The 20,873-nt window shown below is 29.2% G+C and overlaps 2 protein-coding genes and 1 long non-coding RNA gene across 6 annotated transcripts; all 3 read right to left on the bottom strand.

Moving 5' to 3' along the window:
- Positions 1–5,863: 5,863 nt before the first annotated feature.
- LOC108324379 (nuclear transcription factor Y subunit C-3) lies at positions 5,864–9,831 on the bottom strand. Of its 2 annotated transcripts, none has more exons than XM_017557326.2 (2): positions 9,778–9,831; positions 5,864–6,726 (listed from the first exon to the last, which is right to left on the bottom strand). In XM_017557326.2, the coding sequence occupies exon 2, from the start codon at positions 6,716–6,718 to the stop codon at positions 6,026–6,028; it is 693 nt and encodes a 230-aa protein (XP_017412815.2). In that variant the 5' UTR covers positions 6,719–6,726; positions 9,778–9,831; the 3' UTR covers positions 5,864–6,025. The 2 variants fall into 2 exon arrangements, with proteins under 2 accessions (XP_017412815.2, XP_052731438.1); XM_052875478.1 differs by having other exon boundaries at positions 5,864–6,723; positions 9,778–9,805.
- A 695-nt stretch (positions 9,832–10,526) lies between these two features.
- Positions 10,527–11,276, bottom strand: LOC108324380 (nuclear transcription factor Y subunit C-2). The gene has a single exon (XM_017557327.1). It carries the CDS (start codon positions 11,274–11,276, stop codon positions 10,527–10,529), a length of 750 nt encoding a protein of 249 aa, XP_017412816.1.
- Positions 11,277–19,321: 8,045 nt separating this feature from the next.
- Positions 19,322–20,709, bottom strand: LOC108325590 (uncharacterized). 3 transcript variants are annotated; one of them, XR_001831848.2, is made up of 3 exons: positions 20,390–20,709; positions 20,159–20,268; positions 19,322–19,567 (listed from the first exon to the last, which is right to left on the bottom strand). It is a non-coding gene; the product is annotated as an uncharacterized LOC108325590 (long non-coding RNA). The 3 variants fall into 3 exon arrangements; XR_008248083.1 differs by having other exon boundaries at positions 20,159–20,250; XR_001831847.2 differs by having other exon boundaries at positions 20,470–20,709.
- Positions 20,710–20,873: the final 164 nt, after the last annotated feature.

The following is a 20,873-nucleotide window of genomic DNA, read 5'->3' as shown; positions in this document are numbered from 1 at the left end:
TAAATTACATTTAATGAAATTTGAATGACGAAAACCGTTACTTGTGGATGTTGAAGGTCCACATTAATTAGATAGAAAAATATTAAAATACCTTAATTTTATTGTGAAGAAATTTAGATTTGAATTTCAAACTTTAGAAAAAAAAAATCGTCGAAAGAAAGAAAAGAAAATTTAAAGAAAATGGTAATGGAAGTAATAAATTCTTGATATTTGAATCTAATGATACAAAAATAGTTTTTCCAGAAACGTAACATTTAGCATTTATTATTAATAACAAAAGTATAATAAATTATATTTAATGAAATAAAAGAAAAACTATTATTTATGTTTTCCGTAAAGAAAAAGAAATCACTATATTGATAAAGTAGCTAATTTAACTTTAATTTATACAAAACAATATAATTGATTTAATATTTTATTTTTAACTATTCATTTGATTTTTTTTTCATAATTAGTATAGTTTCTTTATATTTTGTGAAATGTAATTTTTATCTTAAGTTTTATGTGATTCTTCAAGGCTTTGTATCCTTTTATTTTATTTTTTTCAATTTAATAAATAGTAGATGTCAAAGTTCATATCCAACATAACCTTATTTGAAAGTTTTCATATATATATATATATATATATATATATAAATTATAATATAAAAGTTAAATAAATACTTATTTTCATTATTTATTGTGATTTTTTAATTTTATTTTTCAATTCATTTCTTATTTGATTTAAAAATATTCAATTTAGTTTCTTTCATTAAATTAAATTGATGTTAATCGTTTGAAATGTGACGAAATGATTAGTTTTTGTTTTCTGAGTTTTGTTTTTCCTTTTTGAGTGTGTTTTTGTTTTATTTTGTTTTCTTTCCCTCTATTTTTTTATCTTCTCTAAACATCCTACCATATTCATCCTTCCATCTCCATCTTATGTCTCTTCCATATTGAGCAAATACTTCCAACATGGTCATTCCTTCTCCCAAGTCTCTCAAAGCATTACGAAAAAGCCTTTACTATATTAGATTCCAACATTGTTTATTTATTTTTCTTTTCAAACTTCACAAATATATAATTGGATGTTTTTATCCAAATTTAGAGTTTTGACACTCTTTACTTGTGTTTCCTAACTCGATTTTCACATAAGTTTAGGGCTCTAAAATGCAAGTTTTACTTTTTAGCATGAGAATTTATGTTTTTCTTGTGTGATTATTAAAAGTAGTTTGTGTGACGATGAATATAATGAACCATTTTTAGAATGATGACATTTTAAAGTTAATTATACTTAAATCTAACATGCGAGATATGAAGGTGAAGCTTGCGTCTTGGAGTGAGGACAATGAGAATGCATCTTAGGGTGAAGTGCAACTTTAGATCCAAAAAAGTGGTGAACATTAACCTTGATGAGTTTTTTCTCGGTGGGAGAATAGGTTGTGATACAAGTTGGAAGATGATGAAGAAGATACGAAGGAAAGATGATGGAATAAGCTCCTCTAAGCTATATGACTTAAGCAAGGTGGAGACTTCTAAATGGGTGGTGGTTTGCGAAAGCTTAATGGTGGTGGAAATATGGTGCTCATATGGTGGTTTTGATGTGATGAAATGATGACTCCTCCTTCAAGCTATATGACTTAAGCAAGGGGATAGACTATGATGGCATTTAGTTGCTTTCAAAAAAGGCTGAGCCAACTCAAAAGGAATGGTAGCTAGAAGACACCTAAAAGGGATGTTATAGCCTGGTGACCTTAGTTGAGTAGTATGACACAAATTTAGTAACATAACAATACTCAATTCAAAGGTTAATTTACATGAGAAAGACACCTCTATTGGTTTCCAAATTGTTGAAGTAAAAATATATTATTCTAACTTGGAGACCAAGGTAAAATCCTCCCACTATGAGGATGACACATGACTATTACTAAGGATAAATCATCTCCATTAGGAGCATGACACATAGTCACTACTAAAGAGAAATCTTCTCTCTTAGGAGCATGCCACATGGTAAGAGCATGTGTCTGATAATACTAATTCTTACTATTATCTAAACATCATTTTATAAACGAATATTAAAATACTTATTATGTACTATTTGCATATATAAATATTTATATATAGGTTTAATCCTTTTCGACATCCCTATTTATGTACGAATGTCTCAATTGGGTCCTCGTTTTCTAAAGTGTATCAAAATGGTCCCTAATTTTGAAAATTGATATCAATTGAGTCCTTTCCGTTAAGTTGGCTGGACGACGTTAAAAAAATTGATGAGTGGATGCTGAGATGACGAACGAAAGCTCGTTCACCAGCGAACGAACGCTCGTCCATCAGCGAACGAACGCTCGTCGACCACCGAACGAACGGTCGTCCAGTGTGGAACGAACGGTCGTCCAGCAGTAAGAGGTCGACGAGCGTTCGTTCGCTGGTGGACGAGCGTTCGTTCGTCATCTCAGCATCCACTCATCAATTTTTTTAACGCCGTCCAGCCAACTTAACGGAAAGGACTCAATTGATATCAATTTTCAAAATTAGGGACCATTTTGATACACTTTAAAAAACGAGGACCCAATTGAGACATTCATACATAAATAGGGATGTCGAAAAGGATTAAACCTTATATATACTAACTACTCATTTTATCTGTGCATACATACATACATAAATTTTTTTTTCCAACCTAATTATAAGATAGTGAGTAAAAAACATAGTCTTATTATTTTGAAAAGGTTAATACTCAGTTTCGAAAAGAGAAAAAAAAAACTGTATTGTAAAGATAATCTCGAAGAATAGTTATAATTAAACTAAACAATAATTAGATGTAAATTCATAAAAATAAATAGTGTGATATAAAATATCAGAAAAAATAAAATAAATAGTGTGATATAAAATATCAGAAAAGTAATACCAAACAGATGTTCTAATGAAAAGGTGTAAATAAGAAAATATTCCTACGTACACAAAATCCTAGATTCTGAATTAAATAAGAGAAACAAAAGAAAATGAAAATTGTAAGATTCGTGAAAAATATTTATAATAGTAAATTTTAGCATTTTATTAGTAATAATAATTTTATGGATAGAAAAGATTAAATTTTTGGATATAAAATTATAGTAATTTTAGAAGGAGAGGTTCAAATTTTTGATAATTTATTTAGGTTTTTTTTAAGAAAAGTAATAGTGAATAGTGAATAGTAAAAAGTGAATAGTAAAAAAAATAATAATAAAAAAAAATTTGAAAGGATAAGAATTCCTACGTAGCATGGAAGGAGTTGGGATCAGATTTGATCAAGTTGATGATTAAAATATTATTTTTAAAATAATATTAAAATAATAAATAATATTAAAAAAATTAATGAATAGTAAAATTTTTACCTATAAATAGAAATAAGAGGAATGGAGTTTTTGCACCAAGAAGTAGAGAGAATTATGAGAAAAGAAGAAATTAGGAAGTTTTTGGAGTAGGAAGAAATTTTAGAGTAGAGGTTCTGAAGAGTTTTCGGGGATACAAATTCGGAGCAAGAGAAGTTTGGAATTGAGGTAGGGGAGCTAACCTTTCTAAGCTTTTATATTCTGATTTAGTATTGTTTTATTACTATTCATGTTTTGAAATTCTGTGTGAATACTGTAAATGCTTACTGTATATTTTTATATTGAATTTCTGTGTCAATATTATATGCTGTTATTTTGAATCTGTAAATAAGAAATTTGTTAAAACTAGTTGAGGAACACTTTGGCTAAGGAAAGACTTGGTACTTAAGTTGTCCATTGTGACGCACCTCTCTTTCCTGAAAGTCTACTCGACAAGCTTTTAACTTAAATCTTGTTGAACAGATTATGTACTGTTAAACTATTGTGCAATATATCTCGTTGGAATGAATTCATGTTATTGTGATAGATACGAAATTATGAATTTTAATTGTGATGATTGTAATTTATTATATTGGATTTAAATTTATGCGTCTGAACATGATATGAGTATGATGGGGAGATTTCGTAATGGTATAATATGAGTTGAGGAATGTGAGCATTGTATGAATCTCGTGGAGAGATTCTGTAATGATGTGGTAATTCTGTATATGTTGATGTTGAGGGTCCTGTAGTTGGAGGTTATCCTGATACTCTACTAATCATCTAGTCTCAAGTAGAGAGGGATGAATTATGTAGTGAGAGGAGCAGGAGGTCCTGGTCTATGTGCCGGTTTTGGACATAGTGTTGAGGATTAACCTTGTGAATGGTATGGAGTATTTTGGAAGTGTATTTGTAATAAGAAGTAGAAGTCATCACAAGTGCATAACCTCCCGTGACCGCTCATCAACGTATCATTCGGATGAGTGTCTTTTGGGTATTGTGGTGTTCATTGGGTATTGTGGAACGAGTGTCTAATAGGAATTATGATATGATGGTTTGAGGGTGTCTGACATAATTATTATATGATGTTAGTATCAAAGCAATTATGCATGTTTTATAAATGATTTGTTGCATGTTAGCTCACCCTACTTGTTTGTGTTTGGTATGTACGATGATTGTATAATTCGTTATACGGGAGTAGATGAAGGAATGTCGTCTGATCCAGTACCAATGAAGAAAGAGATCGAAGAATAAGTTAGAAGAATTCGAGTTATATTTAGGAGTTTATAGTTGAAATCTGAGTTTAAAATATGTATAAACATATATCAACTATGAATTTTTAAGTATGAGATTACGGGATGTTACCGTAAATGTAATGTTACAATATATAAATTATGAATTATCCAGTGTGAGATATTGGGATGTTACAAAAATAATTATAAAAATACCTAAATTAGAAAAGATTAAACGTAAAATTTAGTAAATAGTAAATAGTTTAAGTAAAAAAGAAAAAATATATAAAAAAGTTAAAAGCTAACATTTTAAAAAAATGTCACTTCAAGTACTGTTTTAAAAAAATATTACAATCTCATATGTTAAAAATTGTTTACTAAAATTTACATATAAGGTTAAGGAAATCCTTAATTAGTAAATATAGTTAAAAATGAGTTGAAATGATGTGAGAAACCTCAAACAAAAATTTTTTTTCCATTCTCATACTATTTTGTATAAAATTTTTTTTTGTTTTCTTCATTTTTAATACACAGAAAAGAAATTAGTTGAGATTGTTATATCAATAAAAATAACAGTAATATCACAACAGCTAATTAAGTAAAATTTGAATAATATCATTACATATTTAAACACACCGTAAGAGATTATATTATAAAAATTATAACCTTTAATAAGGAAAAATACACACTGAGCCTATATTCTTCAATAAAAGTAAAACGAAAGATAAAATGTCTAATTAAATTTAAAAAAAAGGTGAGATATATATATCCTCATTGATAAACAAAGCAGCATATTATAACCCTAACTATCTTCAAATGTTTTATGTCAAGGGTTTATGCACCCACCAATATCTCATTCATTTCTCTCAATCTATCTATCTATAATATTTAAGCACTAAAAAATCTATCTATATCTATTTATCTATCTACACTATTTAAACACTAAAAAATCTATTTATCTATTTATCTATCTATAATATTTATTAAAAAGCTTTTACACTCACTTATTTCACTACTTTTCATTCTCTCTTTTTCTTTATATATATATATATATATATATATATATATATATATATATATATATATATATATATTAATGACAAATTTCACTTTTGTTAGACATTTTACTCCTGTGGATTGTAAAATAGTAGTTATTAGTATCAAACATTTTTTTTTCAAAGAATCATAATTCTATATATCTATTTCTATCTATATATATTTCTCTCTATATATAATTAATGAATGCAGAATCTAGAATCTGGAATAGAAATAACTAAGCAACAATAGTTATCCATAAAATTGCCACCGAAGACAGTTTGATACGTTTTATTGAATTCAAATCATAAGTACTGATAGACCATTGAACTGGAAAGGGAAGAGAAAGGTTCATTTAAAGTCGAAGATACAGACCATAAAATTATCCTTAAACAGCACTGTCTTCACTTGGTAGCTTTTATGTGTTCAACGATGATTGGAATTGGAAGGGCCTTGTTCATCTGGGGTGGGATTGAAGTTGAAATAGAATGGATTTGCAGCGGATGAAGAAGAAGCATTCCCAGGAGCAGTTGTCGGAGCAGCATACTGTGGTGGTGGTGGTGGTGGAAGTGACATATAAGGGCAAGGAGCATTCTGATTTGGCGCCGGAAGCACCTGCTGTCCCGCCATGACTGGGACAGTGTCATCCCTGGGAACAACATCAACAAGAAAATCAAACATATCATTCATTGAGATTGCAGATGCAACATCAGTCTTCTGAATTATCTTCCTTTTGTCATCCTCCACGTGAGCCCAAGATCTCATTGTGAGCTCCATTATGAACAGTTCACAAGCCTTGCCTAACAGCATAGTAGCCTCACTTGATACCATCTTCACATCTTCATCAAACTTCATGATCTTCTTAATCCTCGACAGAGGCAAGTTGTTCTTCAAATCACTGCTCTCTTTAATTTCCTTCATCTGTCTTTCCCAGAAGGTTTTTACCCGTTGCTGCAACTGTTCTTGCTGCCGCTGGTATATGCATTGCCGATCATAGCGATACCCTCCAGCATAGGGTGAAGCTACAGGAACACCAACTGCCTGTTTCTTGCCTCCATCTGCCTGTGCTGGAGCTCCACCAATTCTTTTTCCTGCTTCACGTCGCTGGTTTTGATCCATCTTAACTGCTGTTATTCAATTCAAATTAATATTTCACCATTCATACCATAAGCAATAGGATTCATGAAAAACGAACATCGTCTATGCCCTAAAGAAACCCTTGTGATTCAGAAATAGAGCACATCAAGAAGATTCCTCAAGTTTTAATTTTGAAAAAGAATCATTAAGATAAAAATTTGTAAGAAAAATAAAATCTGTATATAATACAACTTCGTACATCATGTTTGCCTAGTATAGGCGATTTTAGACACCAAATACATTGATGACCGTTTTAAACTCAACTAAATGAAATTATTTGTGTCAAACTTTAACGATAACTCAAAAAGCCTGTTTCTGTTACACACAATTAGACAGTAAAAAAAGAGGAATGTACCGTGATAAACTTTTATATTTATTTGATACAGATAAAAGTAAAATATTCATAAAAATATAAAAAATTGTATTTTTTTAAAGAAAAAGAAGAGAAGAAAAATAAGTAAAAATAGTGTCAAATAAATATATAAAATTTAGGTCCGTGAAAAAATCGTTTTTCTAAAAAAAAATGATACTTGACATCAGAAATTAAAGCTTTTTCCAACAACTAGCAAAAACTAAAAACCAGCAACATATATTATAGTAAAAACATAGAAGGACAAAGTCACGGAGAAGAAGATATATATACCTCGAATTTACTTTGATCGAAGTGAAATTTCAGTTCCCAAACAATGAGAGAAAACTTTAAGACAAACGAAGGTGATAATGAAAGTCAAAGAAAGAACTGCAAGTAGTTATGCTACAATAGTTTTTTTTTAAATAAAAAATTTAATTTTTTTATAATCATTTTATACTTATAATATATTATAATATATGTTAAATAAATATAAATATGTGTTACTCTATTATTATTTTCCTTTTTTTATACTAGTATTTACTACCTGGAAAATAAATTGTTTAATTTAACTATAAAAATATTTCTTAATACAAACTACAACTTCTGAAAAAAAAAGACCTATATGCTCTTCAATAGGCAATAGAACACAAAGTGTTATCTAAAAGAGCGCCAATAAGCTGTTTAATAAAATAAATTTCTACCAATTAATAACACTGTCAAATATAATAAAGATAAGAAGTTGACAACCTCATTAAGCATATATATAACCAAATAAAAATTATTTAACTCATTAATTATCAATATATATTACTACTTTGTTTTAAAACTACAACATTCTTTGTATGACAAAAGGTTCCTAGCAAAAGTAAACAAATTGTGTTAAAATATAGGTTTTTTCAAAAAAATAAACTAGTTTTTCAAAATTTTCATGTTCCTGTATAAGTAATTAGATTTTTTAAAACTACAACATTCTTTGTATGACAAAAGGTTCCTAGCAAAAGTAAAAAAAATGTGTTAAAGTATAGGTTTTTTTTTAAAAAAATAAACTAGTTTTTCAAAATTTTCATGTTCCTACGTATAATTAAAAATATTATTTTAATGTAGATCTTACCTACATGAATTAATTAAATTAAAAGTAGTCGTTTATAAATTTTAAGAACTTTCTGTGTAAGTAATTCTTTTCACTTTATAAACAACTTTCTTTATATTCAAAGCAACATGTGAATATATGCACGTGAAACTTATATTAAAATGAAATTTGTATTCAAAAGAGGGTTATTTAAACAATTTTTTGCTCCTATTTTGACATAATAATTTTACTTTTAAACAACTCATGCCAGTTAAGCATCGTATACTCACATTTATTGTTTTTATAGCTTTTATTAGTCATCAATTTCAAATTAATAAAGTCTCATTTAAAACTAAAATTATTAATATTTTGCGAACTTCAATAAAAACAAACTAAGTGATGATCCGTTTTAAAATAAGAAATATTTTTGTCAAATATAATATCAAGATGAGTAAATGCTTTTAATATTTTTCATTAAAACTGTTATTTATTAGTGTTATCTACATTTATTAATCATCTGTTACAAAATGCAAAAGTCTCATTAATTAAGCTAAAATATTGAAAAGCAACGTTTTTTTTATTGAGTTTGTCAACGAGACAACTCAACCTTTAAAACATGTTTTTGAAACCAAAACTGACCAATACAATTATACATGTAAACATAAACATGTTTTATGAAATTAGATTGAATCTCATTACAAAATAGCAATTAGAAAACACGGAGCCTAATAGTATAAACATGATTAGAACCTACAAGCCCTTGCATAGCCCTATTAATTCATATGTATATATATATATATGGTTAACTTACGTAATCTCTTACATTATACCAAATTTTAGTTGATAAAAATATTTTATTCATGAAAAAAAGACATACTTTAAATACAAAGATATTTTAATAATTTTTACTTTTAATTTAAAATAAAAAATAAAAAAATTAGAAATTATTTAAATATCCTTAACTTTAAAACTTAGAATTCCTAATATATAAGAGTATTTTTGTCAATTAAAATTTGATATACTTTAAGAAGTTATGTAAGTTAACAAACCTCACCCATACATATATATATATATATATATATATATATATATATATATATATATATATATATATATATATATATATATTATTATTATTATTATTATGAGTTACAAAATACAAAGGCCTCTTTGAATGTTTTTGGAAAAAAAAACAATGCTTTTGGGCCTGGCCAACAAAACAACTCATAAGACATTTGAATCTTCTCATTGAAAAAAAAAATCACAGGTAAAACAAACTTATATGTTATACATAAGCACAACTATAAAACACATATAAAGGGTATCAAAGGCTCAAGTAAATAAAATGTGTCTAACCTTAAATTATATAAAATTAATTATTCTTATTATCAACATTCAAAATCGTAGGCAAACCTGATAATTGAAATTAAAAATTAAATCTTTCTCTTAGCAATAATTAAATAGACATCTATGTATATATAATGCTATAAGAGGGCATGCAACCTGGAAAATAGCTGGAAAATAAGGAGTTCCAAATTGTAACACACAAACACGAACGTATGAGAATTTGATCGTCAGATGACAAAGAAGAAAACACAGAGAAGAGATAAAAAGATATACCTTAACTTTGTCTTGATTAACAGTTGAGATTTGAGTTCCAATCCAAAACAAGAAAATGAATATATAAATAAGGTGGGGTAATAAAAGTCCAAGAAAGGAGTCAGTTTCAATGTTTTAATAACTTTATTTAATGATGAACACGGACTTCAATAGCATTATTTATTAATATTAAATACTATTGTTAATATGACATGCATTTATCGGTTACAAAATGAATTAAATTATAATAGAACAAGGATGACTAACATCCATTCTGTAAGCACACTGTTTTTACAACTGTTTCTAGATGACTTCATGAGGAACTAAAACATTTTGATGTTTCTCAAAATGAATGTTTCTCAAAAACATCAACTTATTAAATATCTCAAAAACACAATTAATCATGATATGCATAATCGTTGAATATCTCAAGATGATTCACAGACAAATTCGAATCAAATACAAGCTTAAAGGTCTACCGCATCAAACTACTAATGATCAATCCCAAAAATGGAAACGATTGGTTGAAACCTCCAATATCAGAAGGCAACTTTGGGAATTATCCATCAAATCTGAAAATATGTAGTTCAATACATTTATATTTTTAACCCACACCAAAAAACTACAAATCCATTGTAAAACACGAATGGGGAGCTTAAGTACCATTGTTTTTACCATGTAAAGGCTTTTTATTCTGCATGACATGCTTTCCATGTCAACTTTTATCAAGAAAAGACCATTGTTTTTTCACCAAATACCTTTTATTTTGTTCAATCATCTGAAGTAGGAGAAGGGTTTTGCTGATTGGGGGGGACAGTTGAACTTGGAGCGAGAGGATAGGTTTGCAACGCGTGAGGAATTTGATGAAGAGTTGTAGCTGCAACATAAGGTGGTGGTGGGCTTGCAACATGTTGAGGAGGTGGCATATAAGGAACATTCTCAGTTGGTGTTGGAGCATTGCCTGGAAGCAATGGATGCATCATTGTGTTTTTGTGAACCCTAGGAATGGGGGCAATATCCTCAAGAAAATCAAACACATCAGTCCTGGCAATTGCAGATGCAACGTCAGACTTCTTGATTGTACTCCTATTGTTGTCCTCGGCGTTAGCCCAAGCTTTCATTGTGAGCTCCATTATGAACAGTTCACAGGCCTTGGCAAACACCACAGGAGCCTCAGCTGAAACCAACTTCACATCTGCATCACTCTTCATGATCTTCTTAACCCTCGACAGAGGTATACTGTGTCGATTCCTTAAATCAGTTCTCTCCTCAATTTCCTTCAGTTGTTGTGCCCAAAAGCACTTTACTTTTTCCTCCAACTGATCCTGTTGTTGCTGTTGTCGGTGCATGCGTCCGAGAGCAGAGTGATGCTCTCCTGGGTAGGGTGAAGGAACAGAAGGACCAACAGTCTGAATAGGAGGATTGGTAGGTTTGGACTGATAATGGTTCTTGTTATGTGCTTCTTGCGCAGGAGCAGAACCAATTCCTCTTCCTGGTTGACCATGCTGGTTTTGCTCCATGCTAGCTACTCCAATTGAATCCAAATTAATCTCTGAACAGTCATAGAGCAACAATTCAAGAAAAGATGATCATCATATATGCCCTAAGAAAAAGCATTAAGTAATCTCTATTGACATTGGTCTAAGTCAATTGATTCATATAGAGCATGTGTATCATATAGATCTTTGAATCAAGAAGACTCGTGTTTTAAGTGTGGAAAAGAATCAGTAAAAGTAAAGATCACACATGCTGTGAGAAAAATAAATTGACATATAGTACAATTGCATACATCATATTTGCCAATTCAGACATAACCTGACTCTACAAACCCATTACATTTCCCTTTTTGGGTTATGTAAATTTCAAATGTGTCAAACCTTTAAATCATGTAAGAAGATTATGCAAATTGTCATTTGTGGAAGTCAATAATGATAGAGCTAGAACATGTCTCATATGCCTCAATAAATGAAGAAGACTCCTAAAAATACTTGTAAAAAAATAAATGGGAAGAATTTATAATATTATTTCACGCATCTTTGCTAGTATACATGATTATATCTCATAAACTCATTTCATATAACCCTTTTAAACCCAATTAACAAAACAAATGAGTTGAACTTTAATCCTCAGAAAACTAAGATTAAAATTAATGTTTTTTCCAACTTCTAGCACTGATTTAAAAAGGAATCAAATTTATATAACAGCTGCAAAATAACAATCACCACATATTAAAAGTCATGAGCATTCGCAAAAGAGAGAAAGAGAGAAGAAGGGTTATACCTCAACTTTATTTGAATTGTTTACACCAACACGTTCTCATTCTAATTTCAGTTGAAAAACGTTTTTAACACGACAATTTCTTTTAACATAATTGGATTAAAATAAGTTATTGGATCTCCTTCTTCCTCCTTTTCCTTTATTTTTCATCGTGTTGTCACTTCCAACTCATCATCTTCCTTCTTCTTCTGACCATATTTTTTCTTTATCTTTTTATCAAAAAGTGGGTTTAAACTTAACTCATCCTCACAAAATTGGCTTATAAGTAGATGTTTGCATCCCACTTATATATTATAATTTTGCCTTATCTCTAGTCGATGTGGGACTTTCAACACCCCCTTCATGTCGAGGTATAGACATCTCGTGCATGATAGTAGAAATTGGGTGGTCCGATAATTGCCCGATAGCGGATGGAATAGAAATGCCCAAAAAACAAGAAATATTGCTAGGATAAACTTTAACCATAGCTCAGATACGATATCAGAAAGTGGGTTTAAGCCTAACTCATCACCACAAAACCGACTTGTAAGGTGAGGTTTGCACCCCACTTATATATTATAATTTTGCCTTATCTCTAAACACTGTGTGACTTCAAATACTTTTTTTTTTCCTTTTCCTCCACCTCCTTCTCTAACTCTGACAACCATTGTTACTGATGTCCACCTTCGCGTCATCGTCATGTCACCGATGATCATCCGTGTCACTAGTGAACATTACCGTTGTGTATCTGCATCACCACTAAGCCACCTCTCCTCATCCTTCTCTTCTTCTTCCTCCTTCCCTTCTCTTCTTCTTACCTTTTTCTTCTCACTTATCTCCTCTAAATATACAAAAAAAAAGACTTCACTAAACTGAACAAAGAATTTGGGGACGAATTTATCAACGAAATGTGTCTATCAGTAATTGCAATAATAAGCAATTGACAAACATATTCGTTGATAATAAGATTTGTAATTTATTAATGGATGATACTTCGTCATGGATAATTATGATACTTAGTTGCTGACAATAATATTTTTTTATAATACTAATTATAATTTATAAACATGTCTTTCTCATAAATTTTACGGACAATTTCGTACTTAAAAAAGTATTTATAAAAAAATTTATTGATAAATTTGAATTTATTGATTTTCAATTATATGAAATTGTTATAGTATTCCTAAAGAAAAATATCATGCAAATGGTTGAAGATAAAAAGAAATTGCGAATAAAAACTATATATATTATAAACACAAATGTTTTGAAACAAAATCCAATATAAATTGCACGAAGAAAACACACAGAAGAATATATATATATATATATATATATATATTAACTTTGCTTTGAACAATTTATATTTTCGTCATACAGAGAGAAGTTTAATAGGAAAACGAAAAAAGTAGCCAAAATAAAAGTTTAATCAAAGAACAGTGTACATGCAAAATGTCTTGCGTGGGTGTGTGGGGGTAGGTGCTCATTTATTAGTTTTCCGTTACAAAATACAAAAGTCTCATTTAACGTATAATTTATTTATTTTTGTCTTGTAACAAAGCAACTCAATGTTTTTCAGTCTTCAGTAAAATTATTAAAAAAAAATTACTAATACACCTAATTATTGATTAAAAGAATAATATTACAAATTAGATAGAAATTAATTAGCAAATAAAAAGAAGAAAACACAGAAAAGTGTATATAATATATATATATATATATATATATATATATATATATATAAAGAACTTTTTTTGTCTATTAAAGAATTGTTAAACCCCAAACAAACCCATTTTTAAAAGTTTAAAATGTGAATTTGAATCTTATGTTTAGTAAAAATAGAAAATAAAACAATATAAAATGAAAAAATTCCTCAAATTGATTGTTTTAATATTTTAAATTAAAAATAATATAACTATTTTCATAAATCTCCTTAAAAAACTCAACACCCATTCCATATCTACTTCAAACTCAAGCACATGAAATTATATTAGAAGAATTTTTACTTTTCACAATTAAAATCACTTATAAAACTGAGAATTTGATATTAACGATTAAAATGTCCTCTAGCACAAATTAGCAATAAAAGGACAATCATATTTATTTATCTATCTATTTCTCTATATATAATATGCTATTGTGGCATTTCCATGAAACATAAACAACAGCACGAAAAGTTACAAAATCACAAAATTAAAATAAAAAGTCAACGAACAATATACTTTATACCTAAACACTATCGAATTCGACTGAGACATGGAAAGCAGAAAAATATTAAGAGGTGAAGGGAGAAGATATACCTCAACTCTGAATACCACAGATTGATATTTCAGTTCCAAACAAGAGAGAGAAAAAAAAATATGACTATAAGAAAATTGCAATGAAAGTCATTTATGTAAAGAATTGAGTTCTTTTAATTGCTGCAATAAATTTTTTTAATTTTCAACTATTTTTTCTTAATGTTGCAATAAATTTTTAACGTTGAAATAATTTAATGAAGTTACTGATTTAATCAAATGCTCCTTTAACCATTTATGACATTATAAGTTCAATTCAAAGCAATTGCATTTGCACAATCAAATGCTTTAGTTTTCACTAAGGATTATTATTTTTTCATTCAACTCAATGATAAACTTTCTTTCATCTTACCAGTGAAAAGGACACTTTTTATAATGACAATTTATACCACTGATAATTTTCCAAGTATAGAAAGTTATACGGTGACATAATTATAAATATGATAACATGTTTTATATTAATGGTAGTTATAAGACATATAAAAAGTGAACGCAGTACAAGTTTTATAATAAAGAAGAAAACTTTTTATATTAGTTATAGTTATAATAGAAAGTAGATGGATGACATTTTTGTAATACATAAGAAAACTTTTTATACCGATTTTAATTACAACAGATATAGAAAATGAATGCGGTGACATTTTTGTTATAAATAATAAAACTTTTTATATTGATTCTAATTAGAATTGGTACAAAATGTAAGGGTCTGTAAATGAATAAGGGGCCATTGGGCCTTATGTGGGGCAGCCAAGCCCATCAGCCTAAGGCCAGCTTAATCTTAGGAAGGGCTCTTAGAGTTCTTTTTCACTTTCCTGAGCTCTTTCCCTTTTCTAAATAGAAACTTTTTTTCCTAAATAATTGCTCTGTCTTCTCTCTAAAACATCCAAACAATGAACCGTTTAAATTTTAATTTGAAGTTGCCTAAACGATCGCAATGGCAAGAGCTTCATTTTGAATTGAACAATTTCCTGTTTTGACTGGTTCTTTCAAGTTCCATTCTCTGTGGAGGGTATTGTTAGGGCATCTACTATGAATTGTATTGAGCAACCCAAAAGAAGAAGGTAAGGGGAGCTAATTATTTTTGGGTTGAATCTGTTTTGTGTATATGTATGCATGTTAATTTCGAAAATGATATTTTTCCTACAGCGCGTTTCTGTTTTATCAAAAATTTGTGCATCTAATATTTAAATTATGTGGTTACCAAATTTGAATGATTTGGAGTATAAGAATTAGGAAGTGTGAGCGGACTGTATGTGTGAAATATAATGAGGTACATTGGTTGAGGGCTTTTATTCTTGGAAGAGATATATGAACGTGTGGTCTATGGGTATATTAAAATATTATTTTTAATTGCATTGGAATTGGCATATGGGTATGTGAATGGAAAGGAACGTAAATTAAGCATTTCCATATAAAAAAAAGTGGGTTACGTAGGTTGAGTGGAGAGAAACTTAGAAGAATGTTGTTGTGTGCGTCAGGAACAAAATAGAAAAGAAGAAGGGGTTTCTTTATAATTATAGTATAGGTATGTTAATGGTGGTTTTTTTTAGTAAAAGAAACTTTAAGAAATATTGGAAGCATGAAATTTTGCATGCATAGGAGGAGTGTGTGAGTAGAATGGAGCCATGCAATACTGGTTAGTTTATGGAAGAAGTGCTGGAGTTAGAAAATATATAGTGTAATGTATATTACATTAATATAATAGGGATATATATAAGATGCAGGGAGTAAGTTTGGTATATATATATATATATATATATATATATATATATATATATATATATATATATATATATATATATATATATATATTTATATATATATATATATATATATTTATATATATATATATATATTTATATATATATATATATTTATATATATATATATTTATATATATATAAAAGAAAGTATGAGATAAATTATATTAATATATTTTATACAAAAGATGCAAGAGTAAGTATGATAATAAATTATATTAATATAATATCGTTATGTATATAAAATTAGCAACAGAGAGTACATATTCTATTAATATAATATAATTATATAAAAGAAAAATTAATAGGTACGTATGATATGTATAAAAGAAAATGGTGATAGTTGGTGATGTTCATAATAATTTATAATATTATAATATGAATGAATGTTATAGTGTTGGTTTAATATGAAAATTAGGAATGCTTAGTACACTTACTCATTTAATATAAATATTATAATAGAATTAAGGTTAATATAACTATTATAATAGTACTAAAGGAAACATGTTTTCAGTATATATGAGTGTAGGCATTAAAAATAAATTATAAAGATTTTGGTATTCATAAATTTAGATTAAATTTATGGAGCTGTTACTTTTATAACTTGTGATGAATGAGTTAAAGTATCTTGTTGAGATTATGTATATGTTGATTGTGGCAAAAAGTATATGATTACAAAGTTATGAAAGTACGATCCAAGTGGTAAACTAAGTTCCATGTGTAGAATCTCTTAGTGAGATTTTTAGTGGTTTAGAATGAAAGTAGGAGCGAGCTCAGTCTTGGGGGTCTTCCTGACCCTCCAATGGTCTTTCTTCTCACGTAGAAAGGATTGAAGCATGTGGTGAGGAGTAGCAGGAGGTCTTAGTCTCGGAGGCTTCCAGTATCCTCCAAGGCGCGGAATGGACTAACCTCGTGAGTGTGGCAAGGTAGGGAACCCAAGTTTCATAAGCCACCACGGGTGCATGACCCACCATAACTCGACTCTCATTCTAAAGTTCGGACGAGTCAAGTCTAGTGTTCAACATGTTAGGATACCTGTCTTAATCTGTTTTGATTTGAGAATAACTCTTGTAGGTTTTATGCTTGACATGATGCATGTTTTTTTTATATTTAATTAGTTCACCCTTACTTGCTTGTGTTTGTGCATGTTGTATGTGTTTCCTTTTGCGATGATCATCCATTTGGGTGGGAGCAGATGGCGAGGAGATACTTTGGAAACAATTCTTGATAGGAACGACAGTGCTGCAGCTTAGATTTGTTAGCTTTTATTTCCATGAACTCATATTATTTTTGAATAACTTTAGTTATTTAAAGTTTTAAATTTTCTGTAATTTTCAGGGACGAACTCTAATACTCTAGTTTTCAGTTTCACACTATTCTAAGATGACTGTAATCCTAATTACTCTTGACTGTTTTCTTATATTATGCATGATGACATATTTATTATATGTATGTCTTTTCTATATATTTTAGGATGTCACACAGAAGATGGTGGTTGATTTGCATAGCTTTTATTGGTGTTTTACCAAGTTGTGACGGTGGATTGAGGGTTTTGAGTTTTGAATTGTGGATACAGAGTTGTTAATGCGTAGTGATTATGGTTGTTGTTCTTACAGGTTGTAGAGACAGATTTATAACGGTTACATGATATTGTGTAATGGTTTTTGCGTTATTCATGACTTGAATCTGGTTCATGGTGGTTATTGGTGCTTGGTTGTGTTATCTATTTGCTTGTGGCTCACACGATGGTGGTCATCTCTATGGTGCAGGGTTTCCATGACATTGTTTATGGTTGTAACACTGAGATTTTTGTAACGATGAACTTGCAATGTGCAGAACTATGAAAGGATGGTGTGTTTTGGTTCTGTTTCAATCTAAGATAGATAGTTGCAGTGGTGTGAGGTGATGAGGGAAGAAGTTGCTCTGGTGGTCTTGTTCACGATGGAGAGGTGTTTTAGTAGTGGTGGCACTTTGAACATTAGTTTCATGAGGTGATTGAATGATGGTTCACTATTTGAAATATTTTTTTTATATTAGTTGTGTGTTTAGTTAGTATGAAAAGTAATACCTTTTACATTATTTCTCTAATCAGTATAGAAAATAGATATTTTTTATAGTCCTTCTTTTATATAGGTATATCAATCTTGGGACCGATAAAAAATGTTTTTTTTTTAACGATAAAAAAAGTTTTTTTTTAACGATAAAAGAAGTCTTTTTTTTTCATTATTGTGTAAATTAATTCTCTCACAATCTTAATTATTCTTTTCCTCTTTGACAATTTTAAAATGTTTTTTTTATATTTAACTTTTAGAAAAAAACTAATTAAGGTATGTTTTGTCAATGTAATGAAATTTATAAATTGTTTTTTAGTGATTGAATTGATTTATTTACACTAAAAATATATATAAACTAGTGACTCAAATATATAATAACCATTGGTAAATTTTTCTGTAAATTGGTAAAAATACATGTGCTACATGTGTGTTATTTTTTTATAATAAAATAATAATAATTTTTTATTATTATAATTATAAAATTAAAATATAAATATTTTTTATTTATTTTATAGTATTTTTTAATTAAAAATGTTAAGTTTAAAAACAAGATTAAGTAAAAAAATTGGCTAAATTTAAAAAATTCATTTAAAAGGTAAAATTTATAAAATAATTATTTTAATTTAAAAAAATTGTTTAAAAATGAAATAATAAAATAAATTTGTCCATAAAAAAGATAAATATTTTTTTATATAGATATAGATAACTTATTCATAATTAATTATTTCAATTTTATATGGTGAAGAGGTAATGTAAGAAAATTATATCAAAAGGACTCAAACATACTTATAAAATATCATTTTTTTTTCTATAGATTATTTTTTGCTATTTGCTTTTTTAGACTTAAAAAAAAGACTCTTACGCATGATGAAAAAATTGGAAAAGGTGAAGTCTGACGTAATAATAATGGATCACACTGTACATTTTATTTTTAACTATTTAGATGGTGTTAGCGAAATGATTAAATTAAACACATAATTCATTAAAATTAGAATTTGATTCAACACTAAATCAAAATAAAGGTCAAAGTAAACAAACTATACCAAATCAGTATTTAAACTTTTTTCTTTCTTAAAAATCTTACTGATTTTAGTTATTTTTACATTATTTTTCTCAACCTTAGTTTATATAATTATACGTTTTAATTATCTAATTTTCATTATATTTTTTTATGTTAGGTTGTTCCAATATGAATGAGTACGAGAGAAACTCAGGCACATTTGTATTACATCAGAAAGCGTAACTGTACACCAGAACCAGAAACATAGTAAATCCTATCTAATGAACAAACAACTACTACCAGTCGCACTTTTCTCAGTTACTAAAAGGTATTTACATGGTCCCTTGTGCATGCCTTACAGTCATCACTCCATTAACACATCACACCATACTGTACTCCAAGATGAATCTAGTACTCTGTGGCTGCAAGAACTGCTGATCCCTCCACCTGATCATTCATCCAAGTTCATTTATGGAGGGAGCAACAGAGTCAAGACATAAACCATGAATGCAAAAATAAATTTTGGAAATCAAGCTGTAAGGAATTAAATAAATAAATAAATAAATAATATTTTTGTGTGGTGAAGTTTCCAATTTCTTTCTTGTTAATCCAGTCCAGTCAGCCAAAGACGTCGTACCTAAACCAGACCTGCCAACCACTTGAGAACCAAATCAAATATACATTCTAATTTCGCTGTTGCGGATGTTTCAAGGAGAACTATCACTATATTAAAATTTAATTGCTACTTGCAATCCTATTTGCATAATTAATTTCTACTCTAACCTTTTTAAACTCTAGAAACAGATGTGGAGATCGAGTTTAAGTTAGTCTAACCCATTCTTTTTGGAAAACTATCCTTTTTTATTTAGTGCAATGTTGCTGTATTCATGGTGTTTTTATGAACTCATGTTCTGGTGTTAATAATCTCAAATTACTATTTGGACTGGTTTTCTATTCTAAATAGAGGAAAAGAATATTTTGTAGAGAGAACTGAGAGTTTTACCCGCAATAATACTTAAACTCTTGTCATCTATTTACCTTAAAAGTCGCACCCCAGATTTCCTCTTCTTCGGCAGGTACTGCAGTAATCTTGTTCTTTGGATTCTCATAGCATCTCAATCCTCCAACTGCTGTAGAGTAAAAGCATCCTATACAACTCAGACAATAATTAATGAGAGGATACATATACTTTTGGGGGTAAATATAATAATCCCAAAGTTGGCAGTGGTGTTACTGAACAAAAAACTAAAGCTATTGAGAAAAACGCACAAACAAGGTGATATAGTTGAGTGAAAATGCTCTAAAAGAAAACGCAGCCACCAATAGACCAAATTGAACAGTAGGCGCACCCACGAATGAAGCACCACCACCCTGCACCACCATCGCATCAACACCGCACCAACACTGCACCAACACCGAACTAACACCGCACCACCACCGCCCAACCACCACACAACCAAGAGACCAAAATGGAGAAAAAAAATTAAGGAAGTGGAAACGGATATGAAGAATGAGTTGAGAAGAAACAGATCTAGAGTGGAGAGAAAGAGAGAATATGAAAGAGAGAAAGTGAGAGTTTGGTGGGTGTAGGGCTGTACGGATGTGAGAGTGAAAATGAGAGGAAGAAATTTAGGGTTTTCATAAAAAAAGTAAAAAAGAAAAATGTTAAAGTAAAAAAGGTAGTTTTAGAATAAAAAAAATAGTAGGGAGGTGTAGGATTTGGGGTGGTGGAGGGAGCAACTCCCACCAATCC

The sequence above is a fragment of the Vigna angularis genome, chromosome 3, assembly GCF_016808095.1.
Source record: "Vigna angularis cultivar LongXiaoDou No.4 chromosome 3, ASM1680809v1, whole genome shotgun sequence".
Classification (NCBI taxonomy): domain Eukaryota; kingdom Viridiplantae; phylum Streptophyta; class Magnoliopsida; order Fabales; family Fabaceae; genus Vigna; species Vigna angularis.
This window is presented reverse-complemented; position numbering and strand designations above follow the sequence as displayed.

Excerpts from the sequence above, each read along its gene's own strand:
- LOC108324380 (XM_017557327.1), bottom strand. The coding sequence starts at position 11,276 with ATGGAGCAAAACCAGCATGGTCAACCAGGAAGAGGAATTGGTTCTGCT.
- LOC108324379 (XM_017557326.2), bottom strand. The coding sequence starts at position 6,718 with ATGGATCAAAACCAGCGACGTGAAGCAGGAAAAAGAATTGGTGGAGCT.